Below are 24,342 nucleotides of genomic sequence, written 5' to 3'. Positions count from 1 at the left end.
ACATAACAAATATTATTTTCTTTTATTCAAATTTAAAAATAAAAAAAATAGAAATAGAGATCTCATTTTCTCGCAACACAAATATCAAGACAACTTAAAATAAATAAATAGTATTTTTAAAAAAAAAATAAATTATACACCCATGTCCAAATGGGTCCCACTAACATGCTTACATCATCATTATTACTCAACTCTCCCCCACCTTTGTCCTGCCCACTATATAAGCCTTCTGTTATTTATTTTCCCGTCAAACTCATCTCCCATTTCTGTTTGCACAATTTGCATTTTTACATTTTATTTCATATTATATCAAAAATGGATAATCAATTGATTTCGAGAAAACGCGTATATGACGACTCAATAGAATTACAGATCAATTCCCCGGAGGTAAAAAGACTCCGGGAAGATCTCTTAGACGATTTATACGATTCGGAGTTTTGCACTCCGAATCACGATCTAGATTCGTTCATGAAGAGCTTCGAAAACGAAATTACAGCTTCAGAGATCGCCGGAGTTTCGTCGGAATCCGGCGAATCTCAGCCGGAGTTAGGATATCTTCTAGAAGCTTCTGATGATGAACTCGGACTACCTCCGCCTATCGAGGCGGAGCCTGAGTCAGTCCGAGTTTGTACTGATTCACTCAGTAACGAGTTTTGGGGATTGGAGGACCAGATACCAAGTTATGACCCGTTTGATTTGGGTATTGTTGAATCGGATCATTATAGCGGTAATAATATCAATATGGGTGAATATGTCGGGTTAGATGGTTTATTTGATCATTCGGATATCGGGTATGGGTCGGGTGATTTTCTATGGAGACCAGAAACTTTACCCGCTCAATAATTTTGTTTAGGGAAAGATATTGTAAAGATTTTTATAATTTTTGTTTTTTATTAATATACTATTATTTGATTGAAAAACAAAAAGGTAGAACAAATTATAATATTTTCATTCCCTTGAAAATGTTAACTAACATCAACGACTTCTTATTTTATTTTTAAGTGTTAGTCGATTCAATAATATAAAAAGTTAATGTACAATGTTTTTGCGTATATTAGAAAAAAAAATTCCGACTCAAAAATTCTCTCTTTATTCGGTATTGTTTGTTATGATTTTATTTTTTAAAGTTAACTATAAAAACTTTGACTAACATATTTTATCATATTAATATGCAGAAAATTATAATTTATAGTACTTTTCATATAATTTTAGAATATTTAAATTTTTTGTTTGACATATTAAATTAATGTAATCTAATTTAACTTTAAAAATTAATCAAATTGACTTTTGAAAAACGTAACATGAAAGAAATTACCGAACGGAGAGAATACTTGTAACTAATACTTTTTTGAAAATGTTACAATTGTTTGTTAAGTTGTCAAAAAGTTTTAAAAGATTAATTACTAAAATTATTTGATTTCTTAATATACGTGTAAAAAAATGATTATTTGATATGAGACTGAGAAAATATGAATGTTCCATGTAATATAATTTAACTATTTAAGTATAAAAATTATCTTGATATTTTGAACTCCAAAAATTAAATTCATGGGAAGATTAAAGTTCGTGTATAAGACAAAACTTTAAATTCAATTTGAACATGTTTAATTGATTTTATAGATTTATTTTTAATTTTCTTAGGTAAGAGATTTGAAAATAGTAAATAAATGATTTTCTTCTATTTAAAATTTAAATGGCCATAGAAGATTAGCTCTTCTTAATACAAAAACAACTAGGTAATAATTTTGCCAACCTAGTATATAATGATGCAATTTTTGACATATATCACTCTAAGTCATTTTTTTAAAATTGAAAATACTTAATAATATTTTTAAATAAAAATTATAAATTAAATAACCATTTTGAATGATAACTAATGATAAAAGTTTGTATTATTTTATCATATTCTCTAATAGAATTGAAAAAGAAAAAAAAGACAATTCAAGTCTTTTTTCCAATTTCACTCCACAGGCCTTATCAAAGTTAAGTGAAATGGCCACTTTTTGTGTCACTAATCAGAGTTTAATTCCTAATATTTCTCATTTAACTCCATTTTAAAAAAAAATTCAAAGTTTTTTTCAATCTTCTTTTTAATCATTAAGTAGAATCATTTTATTAAAACACGATGAAGATATTATTGTTTTTGAAAAAATTTTCACTTCAACTAATACAAAAATGTGAAAAGTACAATCATACATGTGCTTAAGCTTCATGTCAAACATCGTTCAAAATGGCAATGGAATCATCAAGAATTATTAGATTTGCAGTGCAACTACGAATAACATAATCATGTAACGGCCCTTCAATCATTTCAAACACCTCATTTCCAAAGTTGAATGAAAGAAATTTGAAACTAAAGTTGAAATCGATATTTCTCTTTAACATTCAATAATGAGATCCATCCAGATAAGTAGTACTACCATAAAAGGTATTCACACATTTAACATTTTGATTGTCATAAACATTTTCATGTTTGAAGATTCTCCATGAATCTCTAGAACATGAATACACAACTGCATTTTCATTCTTGTAATTATAATAAACAACTTTATAGTCGTTAGTCAAGGGGTCTAATTCAAACCCCCCTGTAACGACCCGCTAGGTCGTTTTGAAAACTAGGACTAGTTTGACTCCATTTAAAAATTTAAAGGGGTATTTTTAAACTATTAGATAACTATGAGTACCCAATTGATGAAACTTTTATTAAATAAGTAATATAGATAATAGGTTAGTGGGGTTTCACGGTTAATAAACTCTTGTTTAGAAAAAAAAAATGGATGCGAAACCTTACCACAGGCGACCAGCGAGAGGGAGAAAAATCATAGCCATTGTTCAGGTAAAGATATGAGATATTCGTTCTTTTCAATTCTATATATAGTAATATATTGTCGGAGTGCTTGGGATTATGTTATTATTTTATGCTATATTGATAATGGGTGATAAGAAATAATGGGTAAGTTGGTGATGATTACTAAATTATATTACATTGTTAGCAATTGGGTTAGTATTCAAAAATATATATATATATATATAAATAGATCGAAGTCGAATAGTTGAATGGCTGCAGGTTAATGTTTTCTGTGATTTTGTCAAAAGAATTTATTATATATATTGTTAGTTTCAGAATGGTAGGAATAAGATTGAGCCAATCATTGTCAATGATTGCCAATGATTGGAATTTGATAAATATTCTAGAAAATTGGCACTTGTTTACAAATGGGTTTCTGCAAAAAAAAAAAATAATAATAATGTATACAATGATAATAGATTTTTTAATTGGTAATTAATTATTAGGTGTTATTTTATATGATCTAACATTGAATTTTAGTCCATTTGAAGAGGTTAGAGTTAAGTTCTTGGCTTGAAATTTAGCAAGTATGAAAAATTTGGCATGCCAATATATATCAAGATTTGGAGTTTGTTGAAAAAAATGAGTGAGTGTTAGCGTCTATGATAGACATATAATAATTTGAATGTCTACAAAAATTGCTTACTTACGAATATTGCAAAATTGGTAGATTGGGAACGTTCCGAAACCTTGCGAAAAGGAAAGGAAAAATCTTAAAAGATTCGTGGCACAAGCTCGGCATCTAAGGTATGTTAAGACTTTTTAGACTTGTTGAAGGACGTTTTCCTAATTAAAGATTAAAAAAAATGAAAATAGACAAGGGGTAAGGGGGAAAGATGGTGGTCTCGTATCAATGGTGTGACGGGCATTGGTACGAGTACCGGTGTTATAAAAAGGAAAAGTACTATTATAGAATGTGGACTGAAATTTGAGAATGCCAAAGCATATGGGCATTAGCTGATATATTATTGACTTGAATTCCTTGTGTGATTGTGTTTTATTTATTTCACCCGTATAGTTGAGATAATTGAGGTGGTTATGTATTATATTCATATTGATTGATTGAGATGCATCATCATTCCCTCTATTGAAACAATATTGTGCACATGCATAGAGATGAGACTGAGTATAAGTTGGGCACGTGGAGATCGTCCGTGCTGGGGATGGTGAGATGTTAAGATTGTAATTTGGGCACGTGGAGACCGTCCGTGCGAAAATTGTTTGATATTATGATAGTGCGTTGAGATCGTCCGCACAGACACGTGGAGATCGTCCGTGTCGGTATATGGACCTCGCGAGTCCCCCATGGGTCATGAACTCTCGATGTATTTCCGAGGAGTATCATGTATATACGGTTGAGTGAGTACTGGGTATTCTGAGACATATCATTACATGGTATCATATTGCATTGCATTTCATCCCATCATTCATTCTTGATGATTTTATGTTTCGTTTGGTGTTTGGAAAATACTTAATGTTGATTTCCTTTATTGATGAAACTTAAATAGTAAGTGTAATATATATATATATATATATATATATATATATACTTGTATAATCTAAGAATTTATTTTCTTATATAACTCCCGTCACTACTTCTTCGTTGTCGGTCAATGAGACATACTGGGTACACGTGGTTTCGTACTCATACTACACTTGCTGCACTTTTGTGGTGCAGATTGAGTGATTGACTTTCAATTTGGGAACGTTCTTCGAGATTGGATATGAGTTTGAATTATCTTGGAGTTGTGGTGTGCTGTTTGGGATATTCTGCGGCCCACACCTTCAGTCTACCTCTATTTATTAGGTTATTTTGTTATGCTGATAGGATAATTCTTATGTTTAGATTTTTATATTAGTTTGGAATTGTATCATATTGTAGAAGCTCTTGTACTTATGACACTAAATCTTGGGGTAGTTTTATTTATATTCCGCATTTATTTGAATACTTAGTATGTTAGATATTAGTTTGATACTTATCTTTCTCACGTTTAAGTTGAATTGGTGATACTTGTTGGGTTGGCTTACCTATCGGTTGGGAACATAGGTGCCATCACGACTCGTGATTTTTGGGTCGTGACAAATTGGTATCAGAGCCCTAGGTTCATCGGTCTCACGAGTACAAGAGCTGAGTCTGTAGAGTCTTACGGATAGGTGCGGAGACGTCCGTTACTTATCTTTGAGAGACTACAGGACTTTAGGAAACTTTCTTCTTTCATTCCTAATCGTGCGTGTGTGGTTTGGTTTAAGGTCAAAATTCTTGTTTCATTCTCTCACCAACGGTGAGGAGACATTTTCAAATTTGACATTTGTGGTAGGGGATGATATTATGCAGTTTAGTACGTAAGTTGTGTGGTTATAAAAATAACTTAGTATTGAGCATTTCGAATTTTAATAATGAAATTGACGAGGTTTGAAATAGTAAGAACAACTTTCTCAAGGTGTGATTTAGACAAGGATACTTGAACTTCATTTGAATTTACTAGGGACAATTTTATAACATGTGTTTATGATATGTGAATAATTTAGTAATGAAATGGTATATGTTGATGCCTTGAAGATAATGATAAGATTAGGAACATTCAATTGATCAAATAAGAGTTTAGCCATTATGGTAAGGCTATGGGAAAAAGTTGAGTAGAGATATAAAATGTGATCACTTATCATGATGTTGAGAGACTAAGATTTGTTATAAGATTTGTATGACATATTTCCCTTTTTATCCTTTAGAGTGGAGGTATATTGAAGATAAATTGAATAGTTCAAGTTGAATGGCACGATGACCATATTGATATTTCATTTGATAGAATCAACAAGGTGAGTTAAGTTAAATACATCAAGAGATTATAAAAGGCTATACTAATATCGACTAGCAAGAATATTTTAATGAATAATTAATGATAAATAGTGATAAATTCATGTTGCGGGGAGCTTTTTATATATTGAATTAAGGATCAGTAATATTGTTGAAATTGAGAGGGGAGAAAAAAAAATTCTTTTGTCAAAGGATGTTGGAAAGGATACTTGTATGAAGCTATATGAGAACACTTGTAGAGATGGGTACAAAATAGTTATGAATCAATACACAGATCATAGAACAATACAGTGATGATTGGTTATATTACCTCCGCAAATAAATAACTGTATTTGAGTAACCTGGGTTGTCCAAAGTATAGTTCGATATGCTCTCGGTTGACTATAATTTTATTTCGAAAGTGGATCTACTTTATTTTACGTAAGTATGTACCTTATTTTGAATCTGGATATGCTTTGTGACCTTTTCTCTTATGCCTATACATATTCCTACACCTGTAGATGGTTCTTAGTGGTAGATCGATTACATCGATCTTATATTGACTTAATAGTATATGACACGTGGAAAATCATAGTTATTTTATATGAGGAAGATTTAAACATCATTTGGTTATGGATTGAATTTCTCATTGTCATGAAATTTATGACTATAAGTGTAAGACACTAACTTCAAATATTCTAATATTTAAAAATTTAAGTGGCAGGATAGTATCATTACCCATTTAAGAAAGGCATCATTGTCTCTAAAGTTTCACTGTGAGGAATAAGGGTTGCTTCACCTATTCGTCTTAAGTTGTGATACTAGTGATGCTATGTCTCTTTTAGAAATCATTTAAATGGTGCAAGAATTTTTTTTAAGGGCATTCCATGTGAGATTGATATAAAAAAATAATATTGACTTATAGTTAAACACTTGGCCTATTTCTATTATTTCTTATTGGAATACTTTGATAAATTTGAAAGAACGATAACAAGACTTGTTGAGTAAGGAATTTTGTTGGATCAAGTACATTTTTATTGGGTGTTTCTATCATATTGAGATTCCTTTGTTATTATTTTCATCTAGAATATATTGGTATACTCCCATAGTAGGAAGGATCACGAGCATTATTTGAGGATGATTCTCTAGACTCTGAAGAAAATTAAATTTGTTCATGTTTTTTTTTAAGTGTGGATTTCGATTAGTTTGGTGGCATGGTTGAAATGTAAGTGACCAAGAAATGTATTAACAGGGATCCCAAGAGAATTGAGGCAGTTTGAAATTGGGACTGGCCTATTTTAGCTATGATATTTGGATTTTCTTACGCCTAGTTGGTTAGTATCAATGGTGCTCGCATTCATTACACATGCATTAACTAGATTAACCTAGAAATAATCGGCTTTTCAATGGTTTGATGTGTGTGAGGTGAGTTTTCTAAAGCTCAATGTTGGGCTATTGCCCATGTTTCAACCAAGGGGCTCATCGTCTAATCCTACTTGAAAATGAATTGGATTTATTCTCTTTATTTTGTTTTCAATTCTATTAGGAAAAGGATTTGAATTGTAATCCTATTTCCAGTTGGTTTTGACTTGTAGGAAAAAAAAAAAAACAACTCTATAAATAGAGGATGGTCTTGAGGGAATAACTCAACTACTCAGTAGTATTTCTTTTGAAAGACTTTAGGACATAATAGATTTTTTTTTAGAGAGCTTTTAACAAGAGAAGAGAGAGGAGAGAAGAGAGAAGAAAAAGGTTTGTTTTGCTGCATTTTTCCCTTCGACCAACAAACTTCAGATTGTATTTCCTGATTAATTAACCGTTGGATCGAGCTGAAATTTGGATTGAGTGTTCGTGACATGTTAATGGTTGATTTGAACGGTGGAGATCGAATTCAGAGGTTAGTATGATACTGTTTTTAGGCCCGAACAACAGCTGTGTTTGGATGGTCTTTCTTTATATTTATCTTTTGGTTGGGTATTAATGAAGAAAGGTAAGTAATAGCTTATGCTTCGAGATAGTTGAAAGTTCAAGACAAGAACTGTCTTAGTTATAGCTTAAACTTGGTGGTGGTGGTGCTTGCATTAAAATTGTAGAGGCATTTATTTATAGTGTGTATTGCGAGGTGTTTAGTATAAGTTTTAATAAGAGAAATCTAAATTTAATACAATGGATATGGAAGTTTCTCAAGGATTATGGAATGATTAATCTTTATCGTATGGACAAAACAAATGTGCTAGTAGATTACTTAGGGCGAAATACAGTGAGTATGGGTAGTCTACCTTTGTTACATGAGGTGAGATGCTTATTCATGTTCGATAGTTTGGTGATGGAAATTTGTGTACGACTTACGATAAGGTGTTATAAGGAGAAGTCAAGGAAGAAATTCTTGGTGGTGAATGAGTTTTAAGTATTATAGACTTAATTATGTTCTTCCAATATGTTAGCTGACTAGATTAATCATGAAAGAGTTCGATAGTTCAATTTTTTTATTTTATCTAGAGGCAATTGGAGTATATTTTATTTTGAAGCAATATTATCGATAGTATCGTATGAAGGGATTGAATTTGTATCTCGTGTTTGAATTGTTATCAAGAAAATTATGAGCACCAAAAGCATGAAAGTAGGAATTAAATGATGCTTTTATACTAGAGTTGGAGTGGAAATATATTGTTATGAAATTTTTGGCAGGGTTGCCACGTATCTTGTGCAAGTTTGACGTTATATGGGTTATAATGGACCGATTTACCAAGTGTATATATTTTATATTAGTTCAGATTACTTGTAGTTTGAATAAGTTAGTCTAGATTTACATTCAGGAGATAGTTACCTGTATGAGATGCCCATTTTAAATTTATTTGAGATACATAATTGATATCTCATGTCTGGATGTCTATGCATATGGAGTTGGTACTAGGTTGGATTTTATTACAAGCTTTCACCTTCAATGGTCTGTTGATAAACTATTTAGGTCTTAGAGGACATGTTTCAGGCGTGTGTGAGCAACTTTAGTGGTGATTGGGTCAAGTTCTTATTTTTAGTAGAGTATACATAGAACAACAATTATCATTTGAATAGTGAGATAGCGTCATTCGAGATATTGCATGGTAGGACATATTGATATCCAAAAGATAAATATGATGTATTGAGCTGATTGGGTTGTGGGACACTGATCGATTGAGAAAATTCTTATATAAGGTCAAGTTCTTCAAGATAGGTTTCTCATCGCTTAAAAACAGGTGAGAGTTATACAAATTAAAAAGGTTCGTGATTTATAGTTCATGATTGGAGAACATGTTTTGTTAAAGGTTTCACTCATAAAAGGTGTGATGAGATTCAAAAAGAAAGGAAAGTTGAACTTGAGTTATATTGTTTTTTTTTTATTGTTGAGTGTAATAGTAATGTTTTTGATATTGAAGAAGTATCATCTGGATGATCAGGCTACTAAGGAGTACAATTCAAACATATAGACCAGATATCTCTAACTTTTTGAGCGTCTATTGATATCCTATTATTTTACCGTTCGAGGACGAACGTTTGTTTTAGTGGTAGATGATGTAACGACCCGCTAGGTCGTTTTGAAAACTAGGACTAGTTTGACTCCATTTAAAAATTTAAAGGGGTATTTTTAAACTATTAGATAACTATGAGTACCCAATTGATGAAACTTTTATTAAATAAGTAATATAGATAATAGGTTAGTGGGGTTTCACGGTTAATAAACTCTTGTTTAGAAAAAAAAAAGGATGCGAAACCTTACCACAGGCGACCAGCGAGAGGGAGAAAAATCATAGCCATTGTTCAGGTAAAGATATGAGATATTCGTTCTTTTCAATTCTATATATAGTAATATATTGTCGGAGTGCTTGGGATTATGTTATTATTTTATGCTATATTGATAATGGGAGATAAGAAATAATGGGTAAGTTGGTGATGATTACTAAATTATATTACATTGTTAGCAATTGGGTTAGTATTCAAAAATATATATATATATATAAAAATCGATCGAAGTCGAATAGTTGAATGGCTGCAGGTTAATGTTTTCTGTGATTTTGTCAAAAGAATTTATTATATATATTGTTAGTTTCAGAATGGTAGGAATAAGATTGAGCCAATCATTGTCAATGATTGCCAATGATTGGAATTTGATAAATATTCTAGAAAATTGGCACTTGTTTACAAATGGGTTTCTGCAAAAAAAAAAAATAATAATAATGTATACAATGATAATAGATTTTTTAATTGGTAATTAATTATTAGGTGTTATTTTATATGATCTAACATTGAATTTTAGTCCATTTGAAGAGGTTAGAGTTAAGTTCTTGGCTTGAAATTTAGCAAGTATGAAAAATTTGGCATGCCAATATATATCAAGATTTGGAGTTTGTTGAAAAAAATGAGTGAGTGTTAGCGTCTATGATAGACATATAATAATTTGAATGTCTACAAAAATTGCTTACTTACGAATATTGCAAAATTGGTAGATTGGGAACGTTCCGAAACCTTGCGAAAAGGAAAGGAAAAATCTTAAAAGATTCGTGGCACAAGCTCGGCATCTAAGGTATGTTAAGACTTTTTAGACTTGTTGAAGGACGTTTTCCTAATTAAAGATTAAAAAAATGAAAATAGACAAGGGGTAAGGGGGAAAGATGGTGGTCTCGTATCAATGGTGTGACGGGCATTGGTACGAGTACCGGTGTTATAAAAAGGAAAAGTACTATTATAGAATGTGGACTGAAATTTGAGAATGCCAAAGCATATGGGCATTAGCTGATATATTATTGACTTGAATTCCTTGTGTGATTGTGTTTTATTTATTTCACCCGTATAGTTGAGATAATTGAGGTGGTTATGTATTATATTCATATTGATTGATTGAGATGCATCATCATTCCCTCTATTGAAACAATATTGTGCACATGCATAGAGATGAGACTGAGTATAAGTTGGGCACGTGGAGATCGTCCGTGCTGGGGATGGTGAGATGTTAAGATTGTAATTTGGGCACGTGGAGACCGTCCGTGCGAAAATTGTTTGATATTATGATAGTGCGTTGAGATCGTCCGCACAGACACGTGGAGATCGTCCGTGTCGGTATATGGACCTCGCGAGTCCCCCATGGGTCATGAACTCTCGATGTATTTCCGAGGAGTATCATGTATATACGGTTGAGTGAGTACTGGGTATTCTGAGACATATCATTACATGGTATCATATTGCATTGCATTTCATCCCATCATTCATTCTTGATGATTTTATGTTTCGTTTGGTGTTTGGAAAATACTTAATGTTGATTTCCTTTATTGATGAAACTTAAATAGTAAGTGTAATATATATATATATATATATATATATATATACATATATATATATATATATATACTTGTATAATCTAAGAATTTATTTTCTTATATAACTCCCGTCACTACTTCTTCGTTGTCGGTCAATGAGACATACTGGGTACACGTGGTTTCGTACTCATACTACACTTGCTGCACTTTTGTGGTGCAGATTGAGTGATTGACTTTCAATTTGGGAACGTTCTTCGAGATTGGATATGAGTTTGAATTATCTTGGAGTTGTGGTGTGCTGTTTGGGATATTCTGCGGCCCACACCTTCAGTCTACCTCTATTTATTAGGTTATTTTGTTATGCTGATAGGATAATTCTTATGTTTAGATTTTTATATTAGTTTGGAATTGTATCATATTGTAGAAGCTCTTGTACTTATGACACTAAATCTTGGGGTAGTTTTATTTATATTCCGCATTTATTTGAATACTTAGTATGTTAGATATTAGTTTGATACTTATCTTTCTCACGTTTAAGTTGAATTGGTGATACTTGTTGGGTTGGCTTACCTATCGGTTGGGAACATAGGTGCCATCACGACTCGTGATTTTTGGGTCGTGACACCCCCAAAAAAGGAGTAAAACTAAAAAATGATTCGAACTTGATTTCGACTGTACTAGGAAGGTCTCTCACCTCCCTAGTAGCAGGATTCCACAATGCACATAAGATGTTATTATTAATTTCTATTTTCAAGAAAAAACAAGCCATCGATAGAACCTAAGAGGTTCGTCATACCTTCAAAATTTTGGGGATTTACTTCATATGTTAGAGAATCTATACCATTATCGGAAATGAAAGTGAGGGGAGGTAAATCATCGGGCGCCGCCCATACAAGAGTCGTGGAGGATTGTTCTTGCTAAATTCAAGTGTTCACGCATGCAGCTAAGATTTTTGATAAAAATGTATCAATTATTACAGACGCATTTAAACCTCAACAATGACTTCACATGCTATCTGAGTAAAATTTCCCTGACTGAATCTTCGAGAAAATCCACCATCATCATTGGTATCCATATCAATACAACCTCGATCTTTCTGTTCAAGAACAACAAAAAAAGAAAAAAGAAAAATCAAAAAATAAAATAAAAATTCGTCATTTTAAATTGTAGTCCTTTTACTTAATAATAATTGTTATTTGAACTAGTATTTTGTACCGTATTATTCTTTCTAATTTTACTAGTACATTTTAGTCATGTAGATTTACAAATATTAGATAGTTGATCTGCAGGGCGCAAGCATATGTTTGTTTTTTATTTATTTATTTATTTTAAATAATTAGTTGATATAAAATATATTACCATTTTAATATATGATAGTAGCAACAAGAAAATATGTTTGACTGTGTGGTACTAAAATGACCTTAATTTTTTTGCTAATTGCTCACATTTCTTCTCATTTATTTTCCGTTTCTATAAGATTACATTATTATTTCATTTTTTTTTTGAAAAATTCCATAAAACTTATTACAGATAAAATTAATTTGAGACTAATATGGTAGCATAATCTACAGTTAATTATTAGTATGGGTAGCAAGCAATTAAGATAAACATGGAATTTCTTTTTCTAAATAAGTTGTTTAGATAGACTTGTTATAGGTGCTTTTAAAAATTCTATAATGTTTGAATTAAATTAAAAGTACGATTGAACATTTATTTTTAAATCAATTTAATAAAAATAAATCATAAAATTACGAATTTAACTTATAAGTCATAACTTAAAAGCTCATGCTATATAACTCGAGTCGGATCAATTCAAAGGTGATTTTAGATTCATCTCATCTCATTTGCTTCTCAATCCACTCAAAATTACGAATATTGATGCACTCTTATCGATATCAAGATGACGACATATGGATTCAAATTAGATCCCAGGACTAAAGATTATAAAACGATTACTATAATCACAAAGATAAATATTCAGCGATTTACTTATGTTCTATAAATTCATGAAAAATATTCAAACATGATGTCGATAAAAATAAAAATAAAAATGTTATTTATCACAAAGATAAGTATGCAGCGGTCTATTTATATTCTAGAGACTCATAAAAAATATTCAAATATGACGTCGGTGAAAATAAAAATATTGTTTATCACAAAGATTAAATATGCAACGGTCTACTTATGTTCTAGGGATTTATAAAAAATATTCAAACATGACGTCGATAAATCTAAAAACTTGTGTATCTAATATCTTCGACCAAACGTGGGATAAAATAATCCACTTTCTTATCGTGTTTTATTATTATCATAGTATCATAGTAAACTATTAACAATAAGAATATTTATGGACTAAACTATCAAAGGGTAACATTTTTGTTCATTTAACATATTTTAAAAGATAATTTTGATCTTTTTTTCTGTAGTTAAAATTAGTAAATATGCTATGAATTATTTAACTATGTTGTGTACATTGTCGAATCTAGCTAACAGATAGGTGAGGCACCTCCACAATTGGGTTTGGATCTTTTAATACATGCGATGATTATCTTATTTTAACACCTAAATAGGAGAAATCTTGATTTCCAAATGTTTTAGAAGTGCGGAAAATTAAAAAAACTATAAATAAAAGGAACTTCATGAAGATTTCATAAAATAAAGAGTTTTAAACGATTTACGTTAACCTGTAAAGTAATTAATTTTCCTAAGGATCTAGTCTAAACAGGTACAAGAGCTACTAAGATTACAAGGTATACATAATTAATAATTGACGCAACTCCCCCCACACGGAAGAAAAACTAGAAGCTGTTGGAGATTGTCTTCGTCTTAACCTATGAAACATCACCGACCCTGCAACTAGACTATGCCAAAAAGACACAACAAAGAGCAATATCAGTACAACCACACGTACCGGTAGACATCATCAGTCAACCCGATAGCCACCACATAATATAAAAAAATGACTAGCAGGATACATGCAATAAAACCGTTCATTCCTCCACATTTGGATCTTCATGTCCTTATGAGAATAATGATGCATCAATTAAGGTTAAAATTTCTACTATAATAGTATCAATGCTTACTTGGTTAGAGTTATGAAGTGGGCTACTTATGATATTGACCTGCCCTATGAAAGAACGCATATAGCTTGGTCTAGATACGAAACTAATTTGGTAATATTTTACCGCTATTTGATGGGTAGAAATGTGTGACCTGTTTGGATATGATCTTCTCGGTAGGTATGATATGTTCTGGTGGTGCATCTTATATTTTTCTTACAGTGTGATTTAGTGGTACATTGAAAAAAAATATGTTGATTGTAAAGTGTGAATACTAACTAGTTAAAGAGTTATCAATTGTATTGCATGCTCGTATAATGAGATTCAATGTTGCATTCACATTTGAGAAACCAACTAGGTTGTTATTGAAATATTTGAGATTAAGCAGCGTGTATAAGAGAGATTTTAGTGGTGGATTGTTAATATGGTATTAATGTGTTAAGTTAAGAAGTGTATCCTGAGGATTCTAAATGAGGATAGATACCCCCCCCCCCCAAATGACAAGTTTAGGGTAAAGAAAGTCCGAAAAAGTATATTTGTACGAAGGTAATTGAAGATTTTAGGAAAAAAATGCATATAAGATTTGGTTAGTCCTTTTATTTTGGTTGATATAGTGGGGTTCAAGGTGTCATGTCGATAATAAGATTAACTTAGTGTAATGACAAGAGGTAACTGAGCATGATGGTAATAAGAGTTCGTGATGGATTGTGATTGAGATGGAACTATATAGTTAGGTTGATGGTTAAAACGATTTTTTGTATTGCAAGGAAGACTTGTGAGTACCTAAGGTTGTGGTTTGCTACTATTCGATGATTAACTTTGCGGCATAGAAAGTTATAGGAGGTGTTGAAACACTCCTTGAATAGAATTGAAGGAGTTGGAATCATAAATGAAAAGAATTAGTAGGATATAGTTTAGCCTTCGAAAGGAGGCGAGAACATGAATATTTACTCTAATTGTAAGGGCCAAATTGGATGTTATCTTTAGAAAAACTGTATAATCGGATTTAGAGACACGTGATTTCATCTAGCTTGCCTAGATTATTGAGATAGTTTTACGGATCATCATATTGGTTAAAAAAATAATGGATAAAACTTGAGAAATGAGCATTTAGATGTTCAACTCGAGTGTGATTAATTTTTTTTGTGGTTTTCATTTTGGTAATTAGTACGAATTGAATTTTTAGCAAAAGATATGATAGTCGATGGAGAGGCGATCAATGATATGCTAAGATACGTGAATTCATAAAAAAATTCAAGTTATAAGCTAATGTTGATAGATAAAAAAATTGTGTTACATAGTTAGTTTCAAAATTCAAGTTTTTCATTGTGAGTTTGGGTTTGTAGTAGAGTGTTTTGTCAAGGTATGCATTGGTAAGGTAAGAAATGATTTGTATCAGATATTGAGCATTTGGAAGGACTTGTGCATGATTTAAGTCGTAAAGTTGATTCCTTTTGATTGTAAAAAAATCTAAGGGAAGGTTTCACATAAGGTTTTGGTTTAGAGTATAAGGTTAAATTTTATGGATTATTGGTCAATTATTAAGTGGTCAGCGAAAGAAATAATATTTTGATGTATTAAAGAGTTTAAGATATTTTAAAATTTTCATTATGGAAAGAATTTAAGAGATTTAAAGGAATAAGACCTCTTATATAGATTTTTGGTTTGAAATGAAGGTTGTATGAATTTCCATATATAAGTTCTATGACTATGAATGTGAATTGGTCTAATATAGACTTATTAAGGTTCTATCAGCGATTTTTATAAAGATGGAGTTTTAGTTTGGATGAAAAGTAATGATGTGTGAAAGATTTTATGTGAATATGTCGAGCTAGATCATTCAAAATATGATAGGTAACTTATGAATGTTCAATGGTGTGGACCTACCATTCTACATGGTTGATGAGAAATTTAAGGGAATTGAAACTATTTTGTTGATGGGACTATACAGAGTGTTATGAGTTGTTACATAGATATTTAATGGTAAATAGAAGTTATGTGCTCATAGTATATAAAAAAATTAATGAGGTGACCAAGAATTTCTCTAAATTATTACATAAGGTACATGATGGTTCTAATGGTAGTTGAAACTTGATTGGTAAAAGATTTTGTACAATTAATATTTGACGTAATTCAATAGTTTGATCTCAATGGATAGTACACTCATATTTGCGTGAGACCTGCATCTGTCATGAAATGACAACATAAAAAGAGAAGGAGTCATATTTTGAAATTTTTAGAGACGACAATTTGCATTGTATGAAGACTTTGATATTAATAGCGGGTTGAGAGTGAAGAAATGATCAGTATGGTTAGATTGTTTTGTTAGTATTAAGAATTATCTCTTTTTGTTACCGTACTATGATAGTATATAGAGTTTTATAAAATTGAATATGTATAAAAATTGTAATGGAGATCAGACTAGTTGATTTTGGGTGGCTAAAAAAAAGAATTGAGGGATAGGGTCAGATGAATGGAGTTTTATTTATATAGGACCAATGGAAGGAGTATCTAGTGTTATTTGACTTTGGTTCATATATTCTTATGTGACCAACTACTTCATGTTGGATATGATTTAGAGTGTGATAAGTTGTCTATGCCCATACATATTTTCACTTCTATGGGTGCACACCTAGTGGTGGATCGGGTGTACCGATCATGTGACGTTCTTTTGATAGGAAAAGATACTTGGACAGATTTAATTACTTTAGGTATGACATATGTGGTGTTTTCTTGGGATATTTGATGTATACAAGTAGTTCTGCACGACATTGCTTATGAGAACTTATAGAAGAGCTTTCGTGAATAGTTATAGTTATCTGATAGTGTTGTTAAAGGTTCTGCATCCTAGAGTGTATCACTTTTTGGTTGTTTACTTGATCTTGTTCTTCTTTGGGTTAGATAAGTTTGATTCTTGCTTGATTAGTACTTTATGTCTAAAGATCATATTTTCATAACTTAAGTCATGGAAAGATTGTGTTGTAAAAAGGAAATCTTGATAAGATGTGTGATGGTGTATAAGTGTCTGCTGGTTGATTCAGGCTCACTTCTGGTTGTAGTCAGTATTGATTCTGATGGTTATGTGAAAAAAAATAATATTCATAATGATGGTTGTGTTAAGGTCCAATGAGTTTTAGTTTAGATTGAGTTAACGTGTCAGTCTAAGATTTAATAATCACTCTTGATTTGTAAATCTTTCAAAATTTGATTAAAAAATTTAGTTCTTAATAGTTGATCTTGATGGAATGGTTTTAAGGATGAGCTTACTTGGAGCAATGAACACCAACTAGTAGGTCATAACATAAGATTTTGGTAATATTGTTATATTTCCTTCTTCTTCCTTATGTTCGAGGACGAACACAGTTTTTAGTGGTGGATAATGTATTGACCCGAAAAATCAGCTTTTTTGAAAATTCTAAGCTATTCTTTTAACTTTAGTTAATTTGTTGATGGGTAATTATAGATAATTAAATTAATTGAAAGTTAATGGACTAAAGTGATAATTTATTTAAGACCATGTACTATTTAACTTTTATATATTAAAATAAGAAATAGGGTTTGTCAGTTTAGTACATAATTTAGAAAAGAGATTAAAGAGGAGAACATAAATCACTTGCGCTAAGAGGCGATCAACGTGGGAATCCAAACTTCACTTTCAGGTCATTTATTTGAATAAATTACTTTGAGTTGAAAGTTCAACGAAAGATTCAAGTTTCAGAGTGAATTCTTGATTGATTGAGGCAAGTGGATTTCTAAACCCTTGCTAAGTGTATGAAATATGTGTATTTCCTTATGATGTATGTTTTGGAGTAATGAGATTTGGTGATGGGTTGACTTGTCCACATTGATTAATACTAATGATGAAATAAAGGATAATTAAAGGCAATGTGAATAATTGATTTTGTGTGATGTGTTCATAATGAAAAATGGTTTGAAAGACTTGTTGAGTCATTGTTGATGTTTTTGTGAATTGTGCAGTGTTATGAATGTGTTCATAATGAAGAATGGTTTGAAAGACTTGTTGAGTCATTGTTGATGTTGTTGTGAATTTTGCAGTGTTATGAAAATGGTCATATCCTTTTTATTTGTGTGAACATGTCATTTGCATTATTTCAAGTCATGGTTGTAACAAGTGTTATGTGCATTGAGAAAGAATGAGAACTTAGAGAGGATGTACCATTCCGAGGGACGTATCACGCGCCGCGATGGATATTATATTTCAAGGGACGTATCGCGCGCCGCGATGGTTACTATTATCGAGGGTCGTGTCGTGCGCCGCGACATATGCATGGACATATATGTCCCCCGTGGGTCCCGGACTGAGAGACAGCAGGTGTGTATCACTAGGTCAGACATACATCATTATACTTGACATTGCATTCCATTACATTGCACATACTTATCATTAGTGAACTTGATATTGTGTTTTGCTGATCTTGTAATTGCCTTTTTGCGAAACTTGTGAATGTTGAATACTGAGCTTGTTATTGAGGATATGTAAATTGTTGAAATGTTGCTATTGAGGTATCTAATTCATTTAAGTGTTGTTGTTGAGGATATGTAATTTGTTAAGGTGTTTTTGTGGAGGATATGTAATTTGTCTAAGTGTTGTTTTTTGAGTTACATGTTATGTAAACTGTGAGCTGTTAGGTTGGGCTGATGTTTATGCAGGTTGTAGTTGTGGAGGTTCGGTAGGGGGTGGTAGGAGTACCCGTATTTCATCCCCTTAGCTTGTGTTTAGGGATTTACTTGCTAACTACCGTGTGGTTTTGGTATTCACCCCTTGCTTCTACAATTTCTTGTAGGTTACTAGCTCGGACCTTTATGATATATTTCTTCTTTTTCAAGGCTTCCTGGAGATTTGTGTGGTAGCCGTTGGTCATCTCAGCATCCCTCCTTACTCCTGTTTATGACTTTGTTCTACTCTAGAAACAATATCATATGAGACTTATATTTTCTTTTGATTCAATTATAATACTTTAGAGGCTTGTACACGTGACAACCAGGTTTTGGGGTATAATGTAAGTTGATAATAAATTTTCCGCATTTTATTGTAATAGTTGAGTTTTAGGCTGACTTGTCTTAGTGGGATAAGACGAATGCCATCACGTCCATTTTTGGATCATGACAAAATGGTATCAGAGCCCCAGGTTCGTAGGTCTTACGTGTGTAAAGCCGAGTCTAAGTAGATTCTTAAAGATCGGTACGGAGACGTCTGTACTTATCTTCGAGAGGCTATAATGACTTTTAGGAAAAATCTTCATTTTTTGGATCTATATCGTGCGTACTTGGTCCGGTTTTGATTCTTATCTCTTCATTACTCTCTCTAGGTATTATTTTATATCTCGTGCGTGATTCCTCATGTGAGTAGTTGATGTCGTGTATGATTTGAATGTTGAATCTGATATTAAGATGGAAGTAATATACTAATGAAAACAAAATGCGTGGTTAAATTTAGAATGTTCAACAGTTTGAAAGGGTCGTGTATGTTTAGTTATTTTAGTATAATGTAAGTTGATAATAATTTTTTCGCATTTTATTGTAATAGTTGAGTTTTAGGCTGACTTGTCTTGGTGAGATAAGACGAGTGCCATCAGGTCCATTTTTGGATCGTGACAAAATTGATATCTAATTCATTTAAGTGTTGTTGTTGAGGATATGTAATTTGTTAAGGTGTTGTTGTAGAGGATATGTAATTTGTCTAAATGTTATTTTTTGAGTTACGTGCTATGTAAACTGTGAGCTGTTAGGTTGGGCTGATGTTTATGGAGGTTGTAGTTGTGGAGGTTCGGTTGGGGTTGGTCGGAGTACCCGTATTTCATCCCCTTAGCTTGTGTTTAGGGATTTACTTGCTGAGTACCGTGTGGTTTTGGTACTCACCCCTTTCTTCTACAATTTTTTGTAGGTTACTAGCCCGGACCTTTATGATATATTCTCTTCTTTTCCGAGGCTTCCTGGAGATTTGTGAGGTAGCTGTTGGTCATCTCAACATCCCTCCTTACTCCTGTTTATGATTTTGTTCTACTCTAGAAATAATATCAATTATAATACTTTAGAGGCTTGTACACGTGACAACCAGGTTTTGGGGTATAATTTAAGTTGATAATAAATTTTCCGCATTTTATTGTAATAGTTGAGTTTTAGGCTGACTTGTCTTGGTGGGATAAGACGAGTGCCATCACGTTCATTTTTGGATCGTGACAAAATGGTATCAGACCCAGGTTCGTAGGTCTCATGTGTGTAAAGCCGAGTCTAAGTAGATTCTTAAAGATCGGTACGGAGACGTCTGTTCTTATCTTCGAGAGACTATAATGACTTTTAGGAAAAATCTTCACTTTTTGGATCTATATCGTGCGTACTTGGTCCGGTGATTCTTATCTCTTCATTACTCTCTCTGGTATTATTTGATAACTCGTGCGTGATTTCTCATGTGAGTAGTTGATGTCGTGTATGATTTGGATGTTGAATCTGATATTAAGATGGAAGTATTATACTAATGAAAACAAAATGTGTGGTATTTAGAATGTTCAACAGTTTGAAAGGGTCGTGTATGTTTGGTTATTCTAGTATAATGAATAGTACTTGTGTGGTATATACGATAATTAGAGTGGTTAACAATTGAAAGTTAAATGATTAAAGGGATGGTTGGATAGTGTACATGTAACTTTGGAAACTACAATTAGTAAAGTTACCATAACATGAATTGGTTGCTTAGGAAATGATGAGAATAACGATGCATCAATTAAGGTTAGAATTTCTACTATAATAGTATCAATGCTTACTTGGTTAGAGTTATGAAGTGGGCTACTTATGATATTGACCTGCCCTATGAAAGAACGCATATAGCTTGGTTTAGATACGAAACTAATTTGGTAGTATTTTAACGCTATTTGATGGGTAGAAATGTGTGACCTGTTTGGATATGATCTTCTCGGTAGGTATGATATGTTCTAGTGGTGCATCTTATATTTTTCTTACGGTGTGATATTAGTGGTACATTGAAAAAAAATATGTTGATTGTAAAGTGTGAATACTAACTAGTTAAAGAGTTATCAATTGTATTGCATGCTCGTATAATGAGATTCAATGTTGCATTCACATTTGAGAAACCAACTAGGTTGTTGTTGCAAATATTTGAGATTAAGCAACGTGTATAAGAGAGATTTTAGTGGTGGATTGTTAATATGGTATTAATGTGTTAAGTTAAGAAGTGTATCCTGAGGATTCTAAATGAGGATAGATACCCCAAATGACAAGTTTAGGATAAAGAAAGTCCCAAAGAGTATATTTGTGTGAAGGTAATTGAAGATTTTAGAAAAAAAAATGCATATAAGATTTCGTTAGTCCTTTTATTTTGGTTGATATAGTGGGGTTCGAGGTGTCATGTCGATAATAAGATTAACTTAGTGTAATGACAAGAGGTAACTGAGCATGATGGTAATAAGAGTTCGTGATGGATTGTGATTGAGATGGAACTATATAGTAAGAATTGATGGTTAACCGATATTTTGTATTGCAAGGAAGACTTGATTCAATTATAATACTTTAGAGGCTTGTACACATGACAACCAGGTTTTGGGGTATAATGTAAGTTGATAATAAATTTTCCGCATTTTATTGTAATAGTTGAGTTTTAGGCTGACTTGTCTTGATGGGATAAGACGAGTGCCATCACGTCCATTTTTGAATCGTGACAATTTTATCTTTAATTAAAGAGTATTATATATGACGTTCAAGTTGTGATATAATTTACTTAAACTTTACTTCTAAGGGCCCGTTTGGCCATAAATTTTGCAAGTAAAACTTGGGAGAAAACTTGGCAAATTTTGTTTGTCCATACACTTTTTATTATTTGGCAAATTTTTTTGGCAAATTTTCCAAATTCCCAAATACTAGAAAAAACTAGTATTTGGGCCAAATTTCATTATTTGGAAAGTTTTAGAAATTCAATTTTTACCCTTAACTTTTTATTTTACAAAAATAATATATTTATTGACACCAACCAATTCAATTAGCACAATGTTTCCTTCTACATGCATTCTTTTGATTTCATACATTCCTTTGTTACAGTTAGTCTTAATGAACTAGCTACTAATAAAACATGAATTGCATTTATTTTATTTTGGTAGATAAATATTACGTTGTTGATGCTGGTCTACGGAACACAAGATGATTTTTAGCTCCATTCAAAGGAATGCGCTATCATTTGCAGGACTACCGAGGAAGTGAAAGAGAGCCTAAGAATGGAAAAGAGCTATTTAACTATAGACATGCTTCTCTGCGCAATGTATTTGAAAGAACTTTTGGTGCGTGGAAAAGTAGATTCAGAATACTAAGACAAAGCATGAACAACTATGAATGTGACATGCAAGTGAAAATAGTAATTGCTTGCGCTGTATTGCATAATTTTTTACGTGAACACCAAAGTAGTGATGGAATATTCAATGAATATGAAAATGATGATATGATTGTTGATGAAAGTGACGAACTATTGGCTCAGGGTAACAACATCGCTTCATCTTCTCGATCATCTGATTCGGAAATGCAAGCTCATCGAGAAGAGATTGTTCATAAAATGTGGGAAGATTATATTAAAGAATAGGTTGAACTCTTTCAGATGAGAAAGCATAGGTTCTTCAGTGATTGCAATATTTATTTCCTTTTGTTTTCTTCTCTTTTTTTTTCCGAATTTATATTAGTTGTATTTTCATTATCATGATTTGTACCAAGACCTTTTCACTATACGAAAATTTACTGTAATGATTCTTGTTGATTTGTTGCGGAAGTCATAAATCTTGTTACGTGAGATTTCTATTTTGCTATGTAATACAAATTTATGGTTAGTTTGATAGTTTTAAAAACTTATGGGTATAAATCATATTTCTTAAAAAAATGAAATATGTTTCTCAAATTCTATGGCCAAACACATGGTAAAATTTCACTCAAATTTTCATCCAAATAATATTTGCCAAAAATATTTGAATATCTATGGCCAAACGCTAGCTAAGTATGGTAAAAATTGTGTATATTTGATAGGATAAATGACAGAAATTCCACATATAAATTCTCTTATTACCATTATCCCCTATTAGTTTTATAAATATCCAAAATCTCTTATTTTTTCAAATCAAATTAATGTATCGGTGCATCAAATTAATGTATCTCGCGCATCAAATTAATTTATCATGTATAAAATGTACATCAAATTAGTGTATCCTGTTTAAAATGTAATATATCTTACTTAACAAATAATGTATCTCGCGCATCAAATAAATGTATTAGCGCTTATATTATTGTATCATTTGAGAAATTTTTGTCATTGTAAACTTATAAGGGACAAATGATAATTTTGTCTTAAAAGTATATGATTTCTGTCTTTTGCCCTATTTGATATGCATACACTAATATGTCAGATGTAAGAAGACTTATTAGTCCCTTGCTCTATTTAATATTGTATTTTAAAAATATATAAATGTCATATAAACAAGATACTATACATATTGATGTACTATTTATAATTTTCACTTAGACATGTATATATCTTCAAAATGCATCATTAAATAATGCATAGAAGTAATAAGTCTGTCCAAAATTTAAAATTGTTGGATCAAAATTTGGACTTAACTTTACCCCCTTAATAAATGAATACACGAGCATTTTGAAATGGACTCTTATGGATTGCTTAATGACATTAATTAATTCCTTAATAAAGAAGAAATTATGAGTGATACTATTTTTCTTATGGATTGAAGCCTTACATTTTCTATTTTGATTTGTAAAATTAGTGACATTAATTATAATACCTTAATAAAGAAGAAATTATGAGTGACACTTTTGTCCTGTTTGAAGTAGTACAAAAAAGATATTTTTGGAAAGAAAAAAAAACCCATTATATTTTATTTAGAAAAAAAAGATATTTATGTGATCAATCAAAAACCATTCAATCAACTAAATACATTTTTGCTAATTTTATTATTATAAAACCATACAATCAACTAAATACATTTTTGGTAATTTCATTAATAATATATTTTTGACTATTTTTCTATAGATGAAATCAGTAAATATGATAAACCAACTAAATACATTTTTGTTGATTTCATCAATGACATTTTAAACTTTTTTCTATAAATGAAATCAGTAAACTATCAACTAGATGCATAAAAAGCTCTATTTCATTCATTCTTTGATTACCATCGTAATTCCACCACCTAACTACAAAAAGGTTTTTTATCACTCAACGATTTGTGGGCTAACAGATCTGTTGAATTCATAATCTAAAGCAAACGTGTGTTTGATTTTGTTGATATCTCATCTCACTCTGTGTATATTAGTATGACTTATAGTAGG

General features: G+C 31.5%; 1 protein-coding gene across 1 annotated transcript; it reads left to right on the top strand.

The window, feature by feature from the left end:
* Window positions 1-239: 239 nt before the first annotated feature.
* LOC107019834 lies at window positions 240-975 on the top strand. The gene has a single exon (XM_015220204.2). It carries the CDS (start codon window positions 316-318, stop codon window positions 841-843), a length of 528 nt encoding a protein of 175 aa, XP_015075690.1. The 5' UTR covers window positions 240-315; the 3' UTR covers window positions 844-975.
* Window positions 976-24,342: the final 23,367 nt, after the last annotated feature.

Source organism: Solanum pennellii, chromosome 5 (assembly GCF_001406875.1).
Source record: "Solanum pennellii chromosome 5, SPENNV200".
Taxonomy (NCBI): Eukaryota; Viridiplantae; Streptophyta; class Magnoliopsida; order Solanales; family Solanaceae; genus Solanum; species Solanum pennellii.
This window is presented reverse-complemented; position numbering and strand designations above follow the sequence as displayed.

Excerpts from the sequence above, each read along its gene's own strand:
- LOC107019834 (XM_015220204.2), top strand. The coding sequence starts at position 316 with ATGGATAATCAATTGATTTCGAGAAAACGCGTATATGACGACTCAATA.